Consider the following 19,771-nt stretch of genomic DNA (forward strand, 5'->3'; position numbering starts at 1 on the left):
TGTGAGATAGCTTGCACCTGTATAATTGAATATTCAAGCAGCTACAAAAATGTGGGACCGTAGCAGATTCCACTCAATTATTGCACATACAACATATATGTTATCAACATTCTTATGCATATATCATGAGGTAGCATATCAAGTCTCATGAACTATGTAATTCAATAACCGTTGGTTTCATAATATGCAAAAACCTTCATGAACCACAAAGGTTCAATCACACTATATATTTTAGTAGTAAATTTATGCAAACCAAGTTATCTAATCAACACAACATGTGTTAGGGAAGCCCAGCATGACGGCATTCCTACAACATTCCATATGGTTCAAAGTCTTAGGTAATCAAGGATTCTAAATAACTAGAAACATGGGTCAAGGCATATAGGTATTTAACAAAAAACAAAAAAACAGTGCATGATAGTTTTTCTCTCACTTTTATAAATAACTTCATGACATAATGTTTTTCTTTTTAGTAAAAAAAACTGACTTGGTATATACATATATATATATATATATATATATATATATATATATATATATATATATATATATATATATATATATATATATATATATATATATATATATATATATATACATTCACAAGCAATAATTATATAATAGTATGATAATTTAAAATGATTTTCATAAAGACTTAATGGATGTTGCAAGACTATGTGGTTTTCTCAAAACCATATTCATAGATTTAGGTTTTTCTCAAATCATCCAATTTAATTATAAAATAAATGTTTAGCCTTCATAAATCATTTTACCGCATTCGCCATTAATTTCCTACCAAGTCAAGTTCATGGCCACAAAAACAAATCATATATAACATCTTATAATTTTATCCAAAATAAAGCACGACTAAATAATGTCTATTAAAACCTTGACAAAATACTTCCTTTTTGGCAATTATAGAGAATTTATCAAGAGATCATCATCACATGCAACACATCATATTATAGACATTATTGAGAGGATGGTCACCAAGACCGAGTTCCATCAGAACACTCCCTTTGTGCTTACATCTTTGAATGAGCTACACTCATCTCTCGTATTTCATCCTTAGGGCTCAAAGTCCTTGATCAAATCACATCTCCATATGTATCACTACCTTAAGTAGTTCATACTCGAGCACAAGGAGGCACAAAAAACCACAAGGTGTTCAAAACCGGCACTTTCAAATTTGTTAGCACTTATCACTTAATGTCCATACACTTCATACATATTCATAAAACAATTAGCCAAAATATAATCAAAGCACATTAAAGAAAGTTATTGATTCCTCTTTCCCTATATGACCTTTTCTTATATGATCTTACCATATAATGTGGGATAAGTTTCAGACCTCAAAACCATATAGTGTGGCACCTGGGCTTTTTTTATTCATCGCTTTTACTTATTTGACAAGCTTTTGTGATCTTGGAAGTGTATACAACTGATGGAGAATATATTGTCATTGGTTTCACATGTCATGAAGTGTCCATCTATTCGGCACTCCTGTCTTACACAGTAAAGAAAATATCTTCGTCATCATATTATTTCAAATATCACAAGTTTGATTCTCCCACGGATCTTTTGCGTTTCTATGATACCACCAAGTCTCTTTATATATTCATTCATTCTAAAGAAACCAAGATGTTTTTATAGGTATTGTGTTTCTTCTTCTTTCTGCTATTCCCATGTCGAATACTCTTCACATAGAGTGTCATATCTTGTCAACTCTGTATTACCTCTCTCTGAAGTTTTACTATAGTAAAACATACTCATAGCACACTATAAAACCTTTTAAATGAGCCCTAAAAAAAAGTCTTCATAATTAAGAATCCAAAGATGTATCTTAATATGCCACATCTTTTAATTTACTGCAAAATAGAACTTAAGCATCCCATGATAAAAATATGATATCTCTCAACTCATAAAGATTTAATCTACGAATCCTTTTGAGTATTGAAATAGACTCAAAAAATATAAAATAGTGTTTAGTTTCATCCTTAAATCATACCATTTAGTGAATATTCATTTTAGTGATATTTACATCACAATACAATTTTTTCAGTTGAAAATCAGGTTGAGCAACTCTCAATAAAAAAATTTGTTTCTCTCAATCCTCAAATAATTTCTTCTTAAAATATTTTGTGTTGAAAACTAGACTCAAAACCAAATCATAACATCATAATTTGTATCCCAAATAATATTTTTCTTCAGAGAAATAAATAAGTGACATTCATGTCACAAAATAAATCATACTGCAGAATTCTAGGATGAACACTATCTAGTAAAATTATTTTTTCTCTCTACAATCTTGAAGTTTCCATTTCAAACTAATTTTTTTTGAAAGTAGACACATAATAGTAACACATATATTTTCACAACCATTATATTACTCTGTTAAGTATGCTTAATAAATATAGATATTCATATCTTCAATAAATGACATACTAAATTGCAGAAAATTCAGGATGACCTCTCTTCAATCCAAAATTTTTATTCCTCTCTTCCCATAGATATTTCGCTCTCAAATAAATTTTATTACAAATTAGACTCAGAATGGAAGTCTAAAAACTTAGTGTGAACCATAAAACATCTGTTAAGAATATAAATTAAATCTTAACTTCCAAGTCATGAAAATAATTTTCGTTGTAGAAAAAAGCACTTGCGCATTCTTCAATAAATTGATCATATCTTTCAAACCACAAGGACTTTCTTGATGAAACGTGTTTTTTTTTTTAAAGTAGACTCAATTTTATGACTCACAGTTTAATTTTAGCTAGAAATAAAATTATATGAATGGTGAGAAAAATCATGGAACTCAAGCGACAGTTCTTAAATTTTACATGGTCAGAACTAACACCCTTCATTGTTAAGTCCATAACTCTCAATTCTTATAGGATCTCCCACTGAAATTTTGTAGGTAAATCCTACTCTTAAAGATACAAAATATCACTAAGGTATATAATAGAAAAATACCTCATTATACTTTTCATATCACTACTCCAAAATAGCCCAGAATACTCATTATGTAGAGTGCCTTTTCGGTGTTGGAGTATTTCAATAATTCTTAACCGTGGGTGTATTTCTTGACCACAAAGATCATTAGTTTTCTTATATCTCATTCCCAAGGTTGATCTAAACTCAATAAAGAGAAGAGACAAATAATGTTATCAAGTATCAATAATCTGATACTAATGAAGGAAAGACCTATGTTATCTTTTACTGCGAAATATATATATATATATATATATATATATATATATATATATATATATATATATATATATATATATATATATATATATATATATATATATATATATATATATAAAATAAGATAAATTTCAAAATAAAATCAACATAACAATAAAACCAAGATCTAAATAACTTGATCTCATTGAAACAACTGTGCACTATGCTTGAGAATAAAAGATAAGATTGCAGTAAATAAAAGGAAGAGGACCGGAGATTACCTCAACCTGGCTTATTACACCCCACACCGATTCACCATCATCCGGCATGGGATCAACGGTCTAGCTTCAATCTCGAACCGATAAATCAAATTTCGGTCAAGCCACACCAATGGAATATGAACCTTTGATCACAAACTCAAACCCAAGATGAATTCTCTTAGCAACCTAGTTTAAGAGAGATAGATTCTCTTTTTGCTAAACCCTAAAACCCTTAGCCATAAATTCATATTTGAGAGATAGGAGAGAGAAGAACTCTATAACCTAAACCCTTAGGTTCTTTTACAAAGTAGGAGAGAGAGAGATCAAACGTGAGAGACATAAACTTTCTTAAGAGAGAGAGATAGAAAGATAAGGTGTAGAGATTTTGGATAGAGACAATCTTTTTTTTATAGGCTTGAACAAGATTGGGGTTTCTTAGGGTTTTCTTTGACTTGCTCTTCTTGTGAGATTGAACATAGACCGTCGCTCAAGGGTAACTTATGGGGTGAGATATCTGAGTCATCTATTCCATATATGGGCCATCAACATTATGGAAGGTACATGGACCATTATCCCGTTTTCCTTAACCATTTTCCCATCAATGGAAATTAGATAAATTAAATATAATTAAAATATTATGCATTCCATAATCTTTCATAAAATATTCCAAAAATATATCAAATCAATATACACTTTCAATATTTAGCCAATATATGGTCAAAATATTCTGTATCTTATTTGACCACATGTCATAACACTATGAGTGGGGTGTTATGAAATATTCTGTATCTTAAACTCCAAAAAAGAATCCAATGGGTGGGGTGTGCCACCCATGTGTGGCACATGTGGGCCCCACCCACTTGACACATGGTAGGCCCATGTACACTAAGGGCCCCTCCCTAATATTTTATATAATTTTAAATTATCAAAAAAATATTCTAAAACATTATTTGAATTTTATAATTTTGTAAAATCAATATCTTCATTTTTATAAGTCCAAAAAAATTATAAATAAAATATCAAATTACTCATAAAAATTCAAGTAATACTTCTAAAATAATTTTTATCATAAAACAAACATAATTAAATTACCTTGATGGGAAATGGATCCATATGGTTAAGGAATTTAATCTGCAATCATGGGGCACTCCACCTTCAACTGTGAACTACACACTTGCCTTATGGAGCCGACCCAGTATTTCCCATGACCCACAATCTAAGCAGGGGCTCATTAGTGGGTCACCAAAGTCTGGCAGATAAGCCAAGGGGTCGCAATCCCGGTCTGTGGATTACAGGTCCTTCCCTAGAGACAAGTCAAGGTCACCAATACCTTATGTGACCACAGCATAGGGGTATCTCTCGTACATGCATACGCTTCACGCTAAAAGGTGGATTTTTTTCTTTCCCGAATGATCTATCGATATGCATGATGTGTGATGGTACATGGATGAGGTTTTGGCCCCAGTCTCTGTAGGCCATCATCACACACAAGGGTCACACAGTCCCTCGGCTCACTCATCTGGGCATGTTCTCCTACCTCATCAAGGGCTAACCCGTAAACCCTCATCGGTTTGTTCTTCATGCTCAGGTAACATGAGTTTTTCCCAACCGACTGGCCTAGATCGTCAAGCACAGATCAGTATCAACAAACCCACGTTTGCTTAGTATGGTCCATGAGGGACCACACTCCCACTGAGTTCATATTCCACTATATCATTTCATTTTACAAGTACTCATAAGGCTTTTAAAGGCCATATAAACCCAACATGTAACACTAGTCGGAGTCTTCAATTGGGCTAACCCAAATGAAGTTTCACCGGTGTCTCAAGTCGATCCAACGAGTCTATGCTCCACAATCTATAGTAGGGATACATAATTGGTCACATCAAAGTCGTTGAACCAGAGCTTCCCATCACTGGGGATTCAATGGACTATTGGTGAATCCCTATAGGGACATGTTCTTACTCAACTATAGGGGTCCTTTCAAAGCGCACGTGCACTAGCTCCTTTAAGTCAAATAATATTATATAATAGTGGCTTCCCCATATGACTGTGGGTGCACATGTCCGGGAATAGTCTCGTTTCAAGATACGGGTACATATCTCATTAGTCGACCATTCCATACAGGGCGAATATTATGTTAAATACTCGGGTTCTATTATTCTTGATTAGATTCTCCAATCCTTGGCTAATCAAATCAACTATGAGGCATTCTAATTAATATATTCCTGACTAGGAGGTAACCCTCACACCTCCTTGAGAGCTCACAATCTCAAAACGTAAATTCTCAATGCCTCAAATACTTAGGGTATAAGAATCTAGGCCCCAGTGCACCAAGTAACCAGATTCAGTCACTCTCCCTTGCTCCCACTGAGTGAAAGACTATTGGATAATCTTGATAATATGTTTTATCAATTTAAAAGATAGCTAACAATTTACCATGAAATGCCACATAGCCAACAATTTAAAGCTCCAAAAACTATTCAAATCTTGTGGATCCATAAACACTAATTTTTAGTGTGAAATGGATAATCTTGATAATATGTTACAATATACACTATTTTTAGGGTTAGAAATCTTATTTTTCTAATTATTATTTTTTATAGAGAATATATTTTATTAGGGGATGCATTGGTAAGAAATTCTTTTAAGATGTAGGTCACGTTTTTTACAAAGACTTAGTTATTTTCGAAATCAATAAAGAAAGCATAAATATCTTCTTAGATGTATGTCTTGGAAGTTTCAAAAGATAATGTGGAATTACGTAGCCTATAGAAACTTATCATTTAGGGGTCATTTGGATCCTAGGGTAAACAAATGTAGCTTTGTATAGCCATGTCATCCCACAAAAAAACACTTTTGACGACTTTTTGGATACATAATCATGTTTTCTATAACCAAGAAAGAGGGCCAAAACATGGGTATACAAAACCAAGAAAAAAATTGAGTTATCCCCAACATTGTTTTGTGTAAGCATGAAAGAATGAATACAACTTGTGAATATACTATTTTCACATACCAGAACTGCCCACTTTATAAAATATAACTAATTATGCCAAAACATCCACACAAATTAGAGAGAGAAACCACCCCAAATTTTAAGTTTTAGATAGACAAAGTATTTTAAAAATTAAAAAAGAGAAACTATATCAAATTTTAGAGCGAGAAACTTCTAAAAAAAATTGGAGAGAGAAACTATCCCAAATTTTTAGAGAGAAAAACTATATCAAATTTCAACTTTTAGAGAGAAAAAGTATCTTAAAATTTTAGAGAGAAACCATTCACAATTTAGAGAGAAATTACATGAAATTTTTTAGAGAGAAAAACTATCTCAAAGTTCAAGTTTTAGAGAAAGAAACTATCTCAAATTTCAAGTTTTTTTAGCGATACATATTGTAAAATTGTAGAGAGTGAAACTATATCAAATTTTACTGAAAGAAACTTCCTAAAACATTTTAGAGAGAAATATCTGAAAATTTTTAGTGATAGAAACAACTCAAAATTTCAAGTTTTAAAAAGAGAAAGTATCTTAAAATTTTAAAGATATAAAATATATCAAATTTTAGAGAGAGAGAGAGAGACTATCTAAAAAAATTTAGCGAGAGAAACTATCTCAAAATTTTTAGAGAGAGAAACTATCTTAAATTTCAAGTTCTAGAGAGAGAAAGTATCTTAAAATTTTAGAGAGAAAAAATACTTAAATTTTTAAATAGAGAAACTATCTCAAAAATTTTAAAGGGAATTTATCTCATATTTAAGCTTTAGAGAGAGAGAGAGAGAAAGTATCTTAAAATTTTAGAGAGAGAAACTATATCAAATTTTCTAGAGAGAAACCACCTAAATGTTTAGAGATAAAATATCTTAAAATTTTTATAGAGAGATACTATGTCAAATTTTAAGTTTTAAAGAGAGAAACTACATCAAAATTTTGAGAGAGAAACGACCTGAAAGTTTTTAGAGAGAGAACTATCTCAAAAAATTTAGAGAGAGAAATTATATCAAATTTCAAGTTTTAGAGAGAAAGTATCTTAAAACTTTAGAGAGTAAAACTATATCAAGTTTTAGAGAGATAAATTACTTTAAAAATTTAGAGAAAGTAACTATCTCAAAAATTTTAGAGCAAAAAACTATCTCAAAAACTTTAGAGCAAAAAATTACTTAAAATTTGAGAAAATTACTCTTTCATACACACTTTCACATTATTAAAAAAATTTAAATAATATTAAAATGAAGCTCAAATTTGGTATGCTTTTTCATACACATTTTCTTATTATTATTATTATTATTATTATTATTATTATTATTATTATTATTATTATTATTATTATTATTATTATGTTATTATTAAATTTTTTTATTGGTGTATGATGTTGAACATACCAAATTTGAGCTTAATTTTATATATAATAAAAGTGTTAAAATCAACATACGCCCTGTACTATTGAAAAGTGGGACTTAAGTTTACACTATGAAATATATGTGTTTTCAAATTCTGAAAATAAAGAGGATTTACTTGATACAAGATTGGAAGTGAACGGCCTTCTCCCTCTCTCTTTTGGTGGTATAGCTTTCTGAATTAGTTACCAAAAGCCTCATTTACTATATGATCTCTAAAGGAGATACTAATAAGAATGATCATAAAAAAATATAAATAAAATAAAAAGAAATCCTTCTCTCACATTTGAAATAACTCCCGCATTCAAAATAACTCCCACATTCATAGCCTACATTAGTTGAGAACCTTAATTCCCATAAGTGCAGCTAATTAGGATTAACAAGCTCTCACCAAACTGTTAATTTTGCGTAATGAGCTAAACCTATCATTAGTCCATTAATATAGGATATCATCCAAGAATTCCTACAATTTGATAAAAATACATTTAGAAATTAAATAAACTCTCTCTCTCTATATATATATTTATATAAAATAGGAAAAACAATTTTCAAAAAGAATCCCAACAAACAAAAGGGGTTTTCCAAACGCTTAAAAAAAGAATCCTAGCATTGCCTCACGTTAATGACATGAGATTTCTCATATACTAAAATATTGATTTTGTACAATTATTAAAAAATAAATTCCCAGGAAAATAAGCACATTTTCAACAATCACATTATTGATTAGTTTTATTGGAAATTATGGCAATAAGTCCAAGAATTTCTCCATATTACATACAAGAGGGACCTCTACCTGGTCCTCCAAAGTAGAAGGCGTCACTCACAAAAAGAGACATTATCTGAGAATCATAGCAATATCTGCTGTCTTTGAAATTGTTGAGGTCAGTGATAGGATCCCACTTGCCACCACCGTCTCGAACTTTCAAATTATAGAAGGAAGCAGCCTTCTGTTTTTCACCAGGGAAAATGCCATTCCCCATCTGTGTAGCAGTGTGATGTCTACCAGGTTTCGTGTTCAGAACTTGCCCGGCCCACACCACCCTTAGGGCTACCTGTAAGTTTGTGAACATGGATGCAGGCCAGTAGCCTATAGGAATGTCCTCAAATGTAAACCACCAGTGCCCAGTGTTCGGGTCCTGCGCGAGAAAGAGAGGGTCCTTTATTCTCTGAGAGGTTTGCAATGTCTCATCTGATTTTTATGGGCAGTCAGTTTCCTGTGTGTTATACACTTGAATCTATTATTTAAAGAGTTTTGTCAGGGTATTCCATACGTTCAAAGTATTTCCTTAATATTCTCAATATTTTCGGATACTTAATATCCTTGCCCTACAATGTAGAAGCTATTTGTGTGGGGGTATTTTAGGTTATTAGTTAAAATAGAAATTATTATTAAAAAGAAAAGTATTTATTAATTATAGTGGATAATGATATTATTCATGTGAAGTTTGACATCACTTGCATGAAGCCTTAATTGGTTTAACCATTAATATATAAAAAAAAGTTTATATAGAGCCTAGGCTCAAAACAATCAAATTAGAGCCAACCTCAAAACTTTCGCCCAAATATCCTCAAATAGATCATCTCGACATCAAGATGCATGGATTGAGAAAAAAATGGATTTCAAGTTTTCAAAATAGTGCATTTTGTAACACTTTTTTTTACAATCAATTTTTAAGTTATTCAAGTTTTGAAGATAATTTGATTATTTAAAGCCTTGGCTCTATACAAACTACACTCTTATTATAATGCCAGTATTTAGCTTACAAAAATATTTATTCTACTCCTCTTACTTACAAAAAATACCCTTGTTTGAAAAATTTTGTATCACAAAGAAAAAGTAATGAGTATCCAAAATCATTAAAGAAATACACTATGAGTACCCTAAATAAACCCTTATTTAAAACTTTATAGACAGATATAGGAAATAGAGAACAATCAGTGTGACGAGACTCAGCTGAGTCCAAGTTGGACTCACCCGAGTCCAAGTTGGGTGACTAACTAGTGTGAGGCTAAGTAAACCCATGCTAGGTGTATAAGCCAAGGTAATATAAAAGATAAAAATAAAAATTGTAAAAAATTTAGAAATGTTATTTAAATTTTTTTATATAGTTTGGATGCTTTTAACAAAGATTGGTGAGTATATTTTACCATAAACCCTATTTTTATATATTTTTGGATTTTTTAAATGCCATGTCCCAAATTGTAAATCAATTTTTCTTAAATGAAAAATTTTGTAAATGGTTCCAGCCTTAAAATTAAAATGCACCCAAAAACATTCATCGTAAAAGACTGCTTCGGAGTTGGAAAACCCTCTAATTGATCACCTCGACATCGATATGCATGAATATGAAGAAAAAAAAAGATTTTGAGTCCCAAAAATAATACATCTTACCACACGTTATCTAGAAATTCCACTTTCAAGAATTTCATGTGTTTATAGATCTACTTGTTTTGAACTGTTTTTTAGTCTAAAATTTATAATTTGAAATGAAAATGGATCTCAAGCCATCCTAAGAATTTGTTATACTAAAATTATATTTTATGATAAAATTTGGTGGTGCACCTTATTTTGATTGCCTAGGGTTGCAACCATATGCAAAACACACCCTTAGCTTTTGGATAAAAGTGGAAAGCGCTAGAAGGAGAGCTTGAACCTTCTAAACCGCACCTTTTTCTAAAGGAAAAAGTTCAGATAAGGGTGATGCCCTAAACAATCAAATTAATGTGCAAGTCAAAAATTCACTAGAAGAGGCTGTTTCAATGTTAAAATATCTTAAGTTGATCATCTTGTCCGCAAGATGCATGGACATGAGAAAAAATAAATTTCAAGTCTTGGAAATAGTATCTTGTAATGTATCATCCAGACTGTCAATTTTCAAGATTTTTCAAGTGTTCATAGACCTGCACAATATACATTAATTTTAAATTTTAAATTTTTAAATTTTATAATAAAAGATGAAAATAAATTTTTCAGACTATCACAAAGATTTTTTATATAGAAACAATATATTATGATACAATTTAAAGGTGTGCCTTACTTTGATTGTTTAGGGCCTCAGCCTTATGCAAACCACACCATTTTTTAAATTCATTTTTGTCTCTATTTTCCAAATATCACTTTATATTTTTTCGAAAAATTTCCTATATTTTTTAATTTATATATGCCTTTTGGTCTTCTATCAACTAACTCACCTTGGCTAGGGCCAAGTACCGTGGCGGAGGAGAGACCCGGCATACTGATCACAATACATAGAGTTTAAATGCTATAGCAGACACCATGGGACATCCAATACTTGATGGGCATTGGAGATGAGGTGTAGTTCTCAAACATTTGACGGAACTACAATTCATTATCGTGCCAAAAGGAGGCTTGATGGTGGATATTATAGAATAACTAGCTTTATATAGAAAGCAAATTCTCAATTTCAGAATTGAGTTTTTCCTTTTTCTGCATAACCACTACAAAATTATCGGAAACAAAACCAGAAATATGTTTCACTGCCCAAGCTTTTAGCTTGTGAACTAGAAGGTGTTAAATGTGCAGACGGAATAAAGAAAGTACTTTTAGAATGCGATGGACCTTTCGGATTTTTGTTTGGTGCATATTACCTTGACTATGTCGTAGTAAGTGTCAAGCCCCTGAATGAGAAAGTCCCCCAAGGCAACCTTTGTGGTTGTCTGAATAAAACCTGGACAGAAAAGGTTGTAGCACCCAGTGGTCTGAGAACCTGCTACTTTCTGATACACACAAATAATCGGCCGATTAACATCATATACATCAATAAGTACCAACAGTCGATGATCAAGTAATATGAAGCTTACATTCCAAGATACAAAGAGACGGGTGTCGTTGTTCCCAAAGAGAGATGGTTTCACCTATACACGTATAAACCATCAAACTCATACCAATATCTTATATATGAAGATGAATATCTCCTAAACATACAGACATTGTTTGATTAAAAACTCTTTCCAAACCCGAAGCATTATCGTAAGTGTCCCATCCATTTGTAGAGTATATTATCATCTATTTCCGTCAAAACATATTTGTTTTAACAATGGGTTCTTGTTTTTATTCAATTCATTTTTATTGTGGTTGCCATCTCACGCGGAACAAAATGTAGTGTCTAAAAATTTTAATTTTATTTTTGTTAATTTTATTTTTGAAAATTTGGGTAGAATTTTTATTTTATTTATTAAAATTAATTATTAAAAATAGGATTTTTGGAACCCATTTTATTTTTAGCCAGAGTTTATGAGTGATAGAATCCGTTGAATAGATTAGCTTTTGATCTTATGCAAGGTTATTAGGTTGTGTTGGAGTTATGTGGGTGCAAAAGGAAGGTACGTTTCTATTAGGAGGGCTTGGTAATGGTTATCTTTTTAGGAGGGGGTGGTTGTAGATAAAACGGTTAATTTTTTCGTTATTGTTTGCCTGTAAATTTTATTAAGCTGTTGTTGTTTGTCGGTAAATATTATTAAGCTGGCGAATCTAAAAGCCATATTCAGGTTCATGAACTATGATATATTTATTAAGCTGAGTAATCGACGAAAAACGAAAAAGAAAACAGCAAAAGGCAAAATACCATCCATCCTGCTCCAATCACATCTGTCTCACTTCCTTCGTTATTGACGAGCCAAGTTGCTGCCGCACTGTACTCACTAGGAGATTCAAGTTGAGGAGTCCAAACGCTGCAACGTTGTGATGCTCCATAAAAATATTTATCTTTCACGTACATTCCAGCATACTAATCGTGCACAAAGAAGCTTAGAATCAAATAAGTAAAGAAGAAACTAGAATATAGGGGAAATATCAATAAAAAAGTCGAACCATCTCTGGTCATTGAATCAACTAATTTAACTTCCCTTACAGCATAGAGGATCTATGCTTCCCCTACCATCCAGCCGTTCAATTTTGATCAAACCGTTAGATCTTAAATCCGACGTCTTAGAGTATTTTATTTTTAGTTTTTTTTATAAAAGATGTATGATTATGAAATTTGGAACTGCCATTTTCTCATTGGGCCGCACCTATAAAAAATATTAAAAATAATTTTTCGATAAAATATAATGATCAAATTACTCCTTGAATCTTTTACTAGTGCGAGTTTAATAGAGGATTGGATGTATAAAATTTGATGTTAAAATAGTTTGTAGAAAAAAATTAAAAATAAAATAGTGTAGAGACATGACATTGTGATTGGGGCATAGAAAGATTGCCACTTTATGTTGTAGGGGAAGCATAAAAAGATTTATGTTGTAGGGGAAGCATATAAGATTTATGTTGTAGGGGAAGCATAGAAAGATTGCCCATTTAATAATACCTTGCCGAATTCATTTTGGTAGAAAGAAAACAGGAAGAGGGGTTCAAAACCCGAACAAAATCCATGTTTTGGGTTTTTGACCTAAAAAAGTGACGACATTGTTGTGATTTGGACCCTTTAGCCAAATGGCCAGAATATACCTGCTTTTTCAGGGTTCTAAATCTTAGATACATTTTACATCAGAAAACTTTGTTCTGAGTTTAGAATTGGAACAAGTAGGGGTCTTGGTGACTTAAGTGTGCCAAATTATAAAATTGGCATGCCTTACTCTGAGAAGCCGTCTATGACAATGAATTTTACAAAGTAATTTTTTTGAGCCCACATCTCTTTGTTTTGGTTATAGACGAATTAACTAGGCACCTATAAGATGAGGTACCGTGATGCATATTATTCGCGGATGACATAGTTTTGATAGATGAGACTAGGGGTGGTGTCAATGCAAAAATAAGACTTTGGAGGGATACTCTTGAATAGAAAGGTTTTAAAATTAGTCGAATTAAGACATAATATTGAAATAAAAGTTTTTAATAATATGAGTAGAAAAGAAGTAGTTAAGATTAATGGGGAAGAAATACCTAAAAGATGTTATTTTCAATATCTTGGGTCAATAATCCAAGCGAATGGAGATAGGAAAGATGTCACATATAGAATTAGAGCTAGGTAGGCAAAGTGGAGTTGCAGATCTAGAGTTTTGTGTAATTGTCACATATACCAATGAAACTGAAGGGTAAGTTCTATAAAACAGCTATAAGACCACCAATGCTTTACGGGATAGAATGTTGGGCGGTCAAGAAACAACATATTCATAGGTTGATATTAGTTTAGATAAGGATGTTGAGGAGGATAACAAAACAAAAAAAAGATATAATTGTAAATAAATACACTCAAGGGAGTTTAGGTGTGACTTTAATAGGTGATAAGATGGGTAAAAGAAAACTTCAGTGGCATGGCCATGTGCAATGTTGATCCAATACAGCACCAGTTAAGAAGTACGATTTGGTTCAGGTGGAAGGCTTGAAAAGAACAAAGAGAATGCCCAAAAGGACATACATGGAAGTAGTGAGAAAAGATATGTCCACATATGGTCTTACAGATGGTAAGGCCTTTGATAAAGCAGAATGACGGAACATGACTCACATAGCCAACACCAAATTGGTGGGATAAGGCCCGAATGAGGATGAGGATGATCTTTCATTTTGTTGTTGTAATCTTATAATATTTTTTTGAGGTATTTAAACCAGTGTTTAAAAAAACGCAATCGCCATGGACGGATCGAATCGGCGAAAAAAACGGGAATCGTCCGGTTCTAAAGAGAACCGGACGATTCTGTACAGTGACTCGCCGATTCACTGTACGGAATCGGCGAGTCCGTAACAATGAATCGGCAAGTCCCGTACAATTTTTTCTTTTTTTTTTTTTTTTTTTTTTTTTTTTTTTTTTTTTTTTTTTTTTTTTTTTTTTTTTTTTTTTTTTTTTTTTTTTGTAATCCATGATAGATTTTGTTGTAATACTTGATCGATTTTTTTGTAATCCATGATTGATTTTTTTGTTTTTTTTTTTTTTTTTTTAACCCATGATAGAATGTTTTGTAATCCATGATCGAATTTTTTGTAATCCATGATCGAAATGTTTGTTTTTTTTTCTTGCAATCCATGATCGAATTTTTTTTATTTTTTTTTTTTGTAACCCATGATAGAATTTTTTGTAATCCATGATCGAATGTTTTGTAATACATGATCGAAATGTTTGTTTTTTTTTTGTAATCCATGATTGAAATGTTTGTTTTTTTTTTTGTAATCCATGATCGAATTTTTTGTTTTTTGCTTTTTTTGTAACCCATGATAGAGTTTTTTGTAATCCATGATTGAATTTTTTGTAATCCATGATCGAATTGTTTTTTTCTTTTTTTGTAATCCACGATTGAATTTTTTGTTTTTTTTTGTTTGTTTTTTTTTGTAATCCATGATCGAATTTTATGTAATCCATGATCGAATTTTATGTAATCCATGATCGAATTTTTTGTAATCCATGATAGAATTTTTTGAAAATTTGTGATTTTTTTTTTTTAATCCATGATCGAATTTTTTTTTGTAATCCATGATAGAATTTTTTGAAAATTTGTGATTCTTTTTTTTTTAATCCATGATCGATTTTTTTGAAAATTTGTTATTTTTTTTTTTTAATCCATATTATTCAAAGAGAAAATGAGAGAGATGATGATTCTGAGCCCACCCTATCCCAGCCATATTATTCACATATCGAGTCCCAACAGCAACAGTGTAGGGATGAGCACGACAGTGCAGGTGAGCATGAAGGATGGACAATCTTCGAGGATTTTAGATTGGGAACACAACAAAACACTAACACTCAGGGATTTGGGAATAGTCAGACGCCTGCTAATATCGATAATTCGTTTTTAGATCGAATCAATGAATTGTTAAACGAATTCAATCAATGGCACCAGCGTGACCAAGAAGAACAATAACGTCGTCTATCATTTTATTTTTAGATCATATGTCACTAATTTTATGCTTTATTGTAGTCTATGTATGTTGATATACTTATTCCATGATAATTATATGTTCATCCTTTTGTGTGATGTAAATTAAATGCTGAATGGCGGTTCATGCAGGGAAAGAACATATCAATATTCGCATATTCATTCAAAAACATGAAAATTCTTAATGGAGAACCCTCATTTCTTATTGAATTCCTAAAAAACAATATTTATAATGAATTTTAATTATTCTCTCGGATTTTTTTTAAGCTTTATTCTGACCGATTCACCCGATTCCCGATCCGGATCGTCGATTCGCCGATCCGGATCGGTTTTTTGAAAGCCCGACCCGGGTCACCGATCCGTTTTTTAAACCATTGATTTAAACTATTATAATAATATTATGGAATTAAAAAGTAAGATATCAAAGTAGTTATGAGCTCCTCTAAAATCTAACACCACGGTGGAATAACTAATTATTAAATATTCAAAAAATTTACAAAGACATAGCTAAAAACAAAATAACCTTGAGATCTTGTGGGAGGGTTATTTTACTTACATTTTAAAAACTTTTCAACAAAAGGACTAATGACATAAAATGCTGGTTGCATGTACTAGAACTTGCCAAATAGACCTCTAGACTTATAGTAAACATCAATTGGACACGGTTTCTATTGGTCCATGTAGAAATGAGTCACCTCATTAAACTCTATTTTTGAGATGGATTTTTTGACTTAATTTTTAAAGGCATGTCATCTTTGACAGATCATGAATGTGAATAAATAAATAAATAAATGTTGAAAATTAAAAATAATAACTCTATTAAAAAATATTTAAGCCATTAGTTTCAATCATTTATAGATGGACTACATGTTTGCATCCATCTTTACAATGGATGATTTATACCTCGGGGATCGCAAATTGTAACAATGCGGTCCCCGCCACATGGAACAATTTTCCTTATAAATAAGGTATGAATTCCATTGAAAATTTTGCCCTTTCTTTCAACTAAATCGATTCTTGGAAGAAATAGAATAACTTTTCTTTTTCGTTACTTTTAATCAAGGGCAACTAAAAGTTTTCCTATTATGAATTCTATGACATGAAACAAAAATCAAATACATAAACAAACAAAATATGGACATGTTTATGTATTTTACCTCAGCATTTTGATCTCCATACTTGTCTTTCTTAGGAAAAGGAATTCCTTCCGTGCTTTTCTCCCCAAAAGCCCTAACAAATTCAGGGACGACATTGTCATTGTTTTGAGTTCTGTATATTGGAATTGTTCCTGCTGGGCACTTTTCGAATTTATTCCATACTTGAGAGCTCACGACCCTTTCCTTGCTTGAAATCTTAGGCTCAGTTGATGCCTCATTCGGATACCAGCTAGGTCTCATCTATTTTATTAGAATGGAGAATTGAAATCAAAATATACAAGTGTGTGTTCCATGCGTAAGAATGAGTGTGTTCCTCTCAAACACGACATTTGTCATTAGCCGATATCAAAACCACTTTTTTGGTATTGGGGTACAAAAACTTATAAATTGTTATCTCTAGACCCTTTCTGGTCCTAATTTTATTTGGTTTGGATTGTCCATATCTAATTTCAGGGTAGTTGAAGAAAAGGATTGTTTCATAACTGTTTTTTAGTATGAGGTGAGTAATTGGAGCTTAAACACCTCAACAGTAGATTTTTTGGGGCTTCAACACCTCCCAAGTAATCCTTTGCCATCTATTTTAGAGGGTTATTTACATGAATTCATGTATTCTCAGATTTAGTCGCAATTGTATGGTAACCATTGGACTAGTTGAATTAGTTTAGCCCAAAGAAAAAATTAGATTTAATTGAAATTAGTTAAAACAAATGTAGGGCTTTTGCTTGCAAAAGCTAGTTTTGATTAGTTAGACTGACTTAACATATATTATAAAAGGAATTTATTCAACCTTGTTAAATCAATCCAATTTATCAAATTTTGCTCCCTATCTTGGGAAAGCCACATTCATTTTAACTAATTTTGGATTAAATATGTGTTCTACTTTAGACTAAACTACCCAAAAAACAAGCTATCAAACTAGTTCGATTAACCAATCCGGTCAGGTCATGATAGCAAATGCTATCTCTCTATATACCCCAAATTCAAAAGAAATAGGTAATGAACTACTCTCTCTCTCCACAACATGCATTGGTGAGACAGACTTTTCAAATGGGGGCATTATGAGGGATCGTCAAACTTGGAGAGACTTTTGTAAGGGAAACGTTTTTGTAAGGGTGAGGCTCTAAACAATCATTTAAAGGCACACCTCAAAAATTCATTAAAAAAAATTGCTATGATGCCCAAAAAATCTTCATATCGATCATCTTGACCTCAAGATTTATGGACATGAAAAAAATAGATTTAAAATATTGTAAGTAATGCATCTTGTAAATCATTTTCTTCCCCGTCAATTTTTAAAATTTTCAAGTGTTTATAGATCTACTCGATTTTTGCTATTCTGTAAGCTTTAAATTTTATAATTAGAGCTTGAAATGAATTTTCATGCTATCACACAGATTTTCAGTACTGAAACAACCTCTGTTGATACTATTTGAATATGGGCTTTATTTTTTATTGTTTAGCGCCTCAGCCTTTTACAAACTACACCCTATTAGTATTTTTTTAAAAAACAATAAGATAATGAAAAACTTGTTTTATTTTTGCACTGAAAACATAATATAAATTACTTCAAAACAATATCCTTTCTAATCATTATCTTTGGAAAGTAAAAGTATACATTATTGTAAAAAAAAGGTAATAGATTCAATTCCTTTTTGAAAAATGGAGTTTAAATCAAGATTAAATATGGCAATATCCTCTTCTATAGTGTTCTAAGAACTAAGCAGAGAGAAGAGTCATATGGAGCACGTTACACTTTAACACTCGCATATAGAGAACTATGATCCATACTGAAGCCTCAGAAAGGGCCAAACGTTGTCTTGAGAATGTGATAACTGGTGTTTTTTAAAAAAAAAAAATAAGATTAAAAATTAATATTAAAAAATAGACAAACCAACCTGAATAGTATGATTCTTGAGGAGAGGATGATCAAAGGCAGGTTGCTTATAAATATCAACACAATCAATTATATCTCCTTCACTCTGCAACAACAAAATCGAAAATAACCATAATCAAAACTTCACAAAAAACTTTTTGTTAAAAATCTTTAATTTCATGAAATATTTAACTTTACAAAAGAAAGCGTGGAAAGCATTTCATTACATGGATGGTTTTAACTGCATTTTTATTGCCAGGGCTTGTTCTCCTGCCTTTGACTCCATGGCCAAAGGATAGTAAAATAATCACCAAAAACCATATGATCTGCCTTGTAATCTCACCCATACTATAGAATCTTGCTCTGCAAAACTCAAAATATCATAGTACAAAAGAACAAATAAAAAAACCAATTTGGATAACATTGACACAAATAGAAAGACATTGCAAAAAACTATTTTGACTAACACGTGTAACCAAACCAAAGGCCAGACTTTAATCTGTGATTTTCTTCAACCTTGTGTTGATACTCACTCTTGAGAGGGTATTTAAAGGAAACTTAAATTGAAATTTCTTATAGAAAAAATGGGAGTTGTTTTCCAAAAAAAATCATGACATATAAATGCTTTCCTAAATGCACGGCTTCTTGGAGCTTAATGTACATTGTCTATATGAAATGTCAACGCAGAGCCTTTCCTACAATTGGAAGTTGTATCTTTATGAAGCCAAGCAGCCTTTATACAGGCATGAGAATCTCCTTTCTCCATAAGGTAAGACTCAGAGCCTTTATTATAATTAAAAGTTGTATTTCTATTTGAAGGAGCACTTCCTTAATTTGACAAGGTTGATCGTATCTTTTCCCCTGTAATTTCTCAAAAACATATCAGTATAGATGGAATATTTACACAATGACCTGGTTTCTATGCGGCCATAGAGAAATGCGGGCCTCATGATAAATCTACTTTTTGAAATGGATTTTAAGACTTAATTTTTAAAGACATGTAATCTCTATCATGAATATGAAAAAATAAATAAATTTAAAAATTTGACAACAATAATTTTAGTAAGAAAACT

At 31.5% G+C, this 19,771-nt stretch overlaps 1 protein-coding gene across 1 annotated transcript; it reads right to left on the reverse strand.

Annotated features, from left to right (window-relative positions):
- Window positions 1–8,545: 8,545 nt before the first annotated feature.
- LOC18434288 (protein neprosin) lies at window positions 8,546–18,917 on the reverse strand. Its single transcript, XM_088869927.1, has 7 exons — window positions 18,897–18,917; window positions 18,721–18,804; window positions 16,826–17,065; window positions 12,431–12,592; window positions 11,667–11,720; window positions 11,454–11,582; window positions 8,546–8,980 (listed from the first exon to the last, which is right to left on the reverse strand). The coding sequence occupies exons 1-7, from the start codon at window positions 18,915–18,917 to the stop codon at window positions 8,615–8,617; spliced, it is 1,056 nt and encodes a 351-aa protein (XP_088726053.1). The 3' UTR covers window positions 8,546–8,614.
- Window positions 18,918–19,771: the final 854 nt, after the last annotated feature.

The sequence above is a fragment of the Amborella trichopoda genome, chromosome 6 (genome assembly GCF_054954075.1).
Source record: "Amborella trichopoda isolate Santa Cruz 75 chromosome 6, AtrichopodaSantaCruz75HAP2 v2.0, whole genome shotgun sequence".
NCBI classification, from domain to species: Eukaryota; Viridiplantae; Streptophyta; class Magnoliopsida; order Amborellales; family Amborellaceae; genus Amborella; species Amborella trichopoda.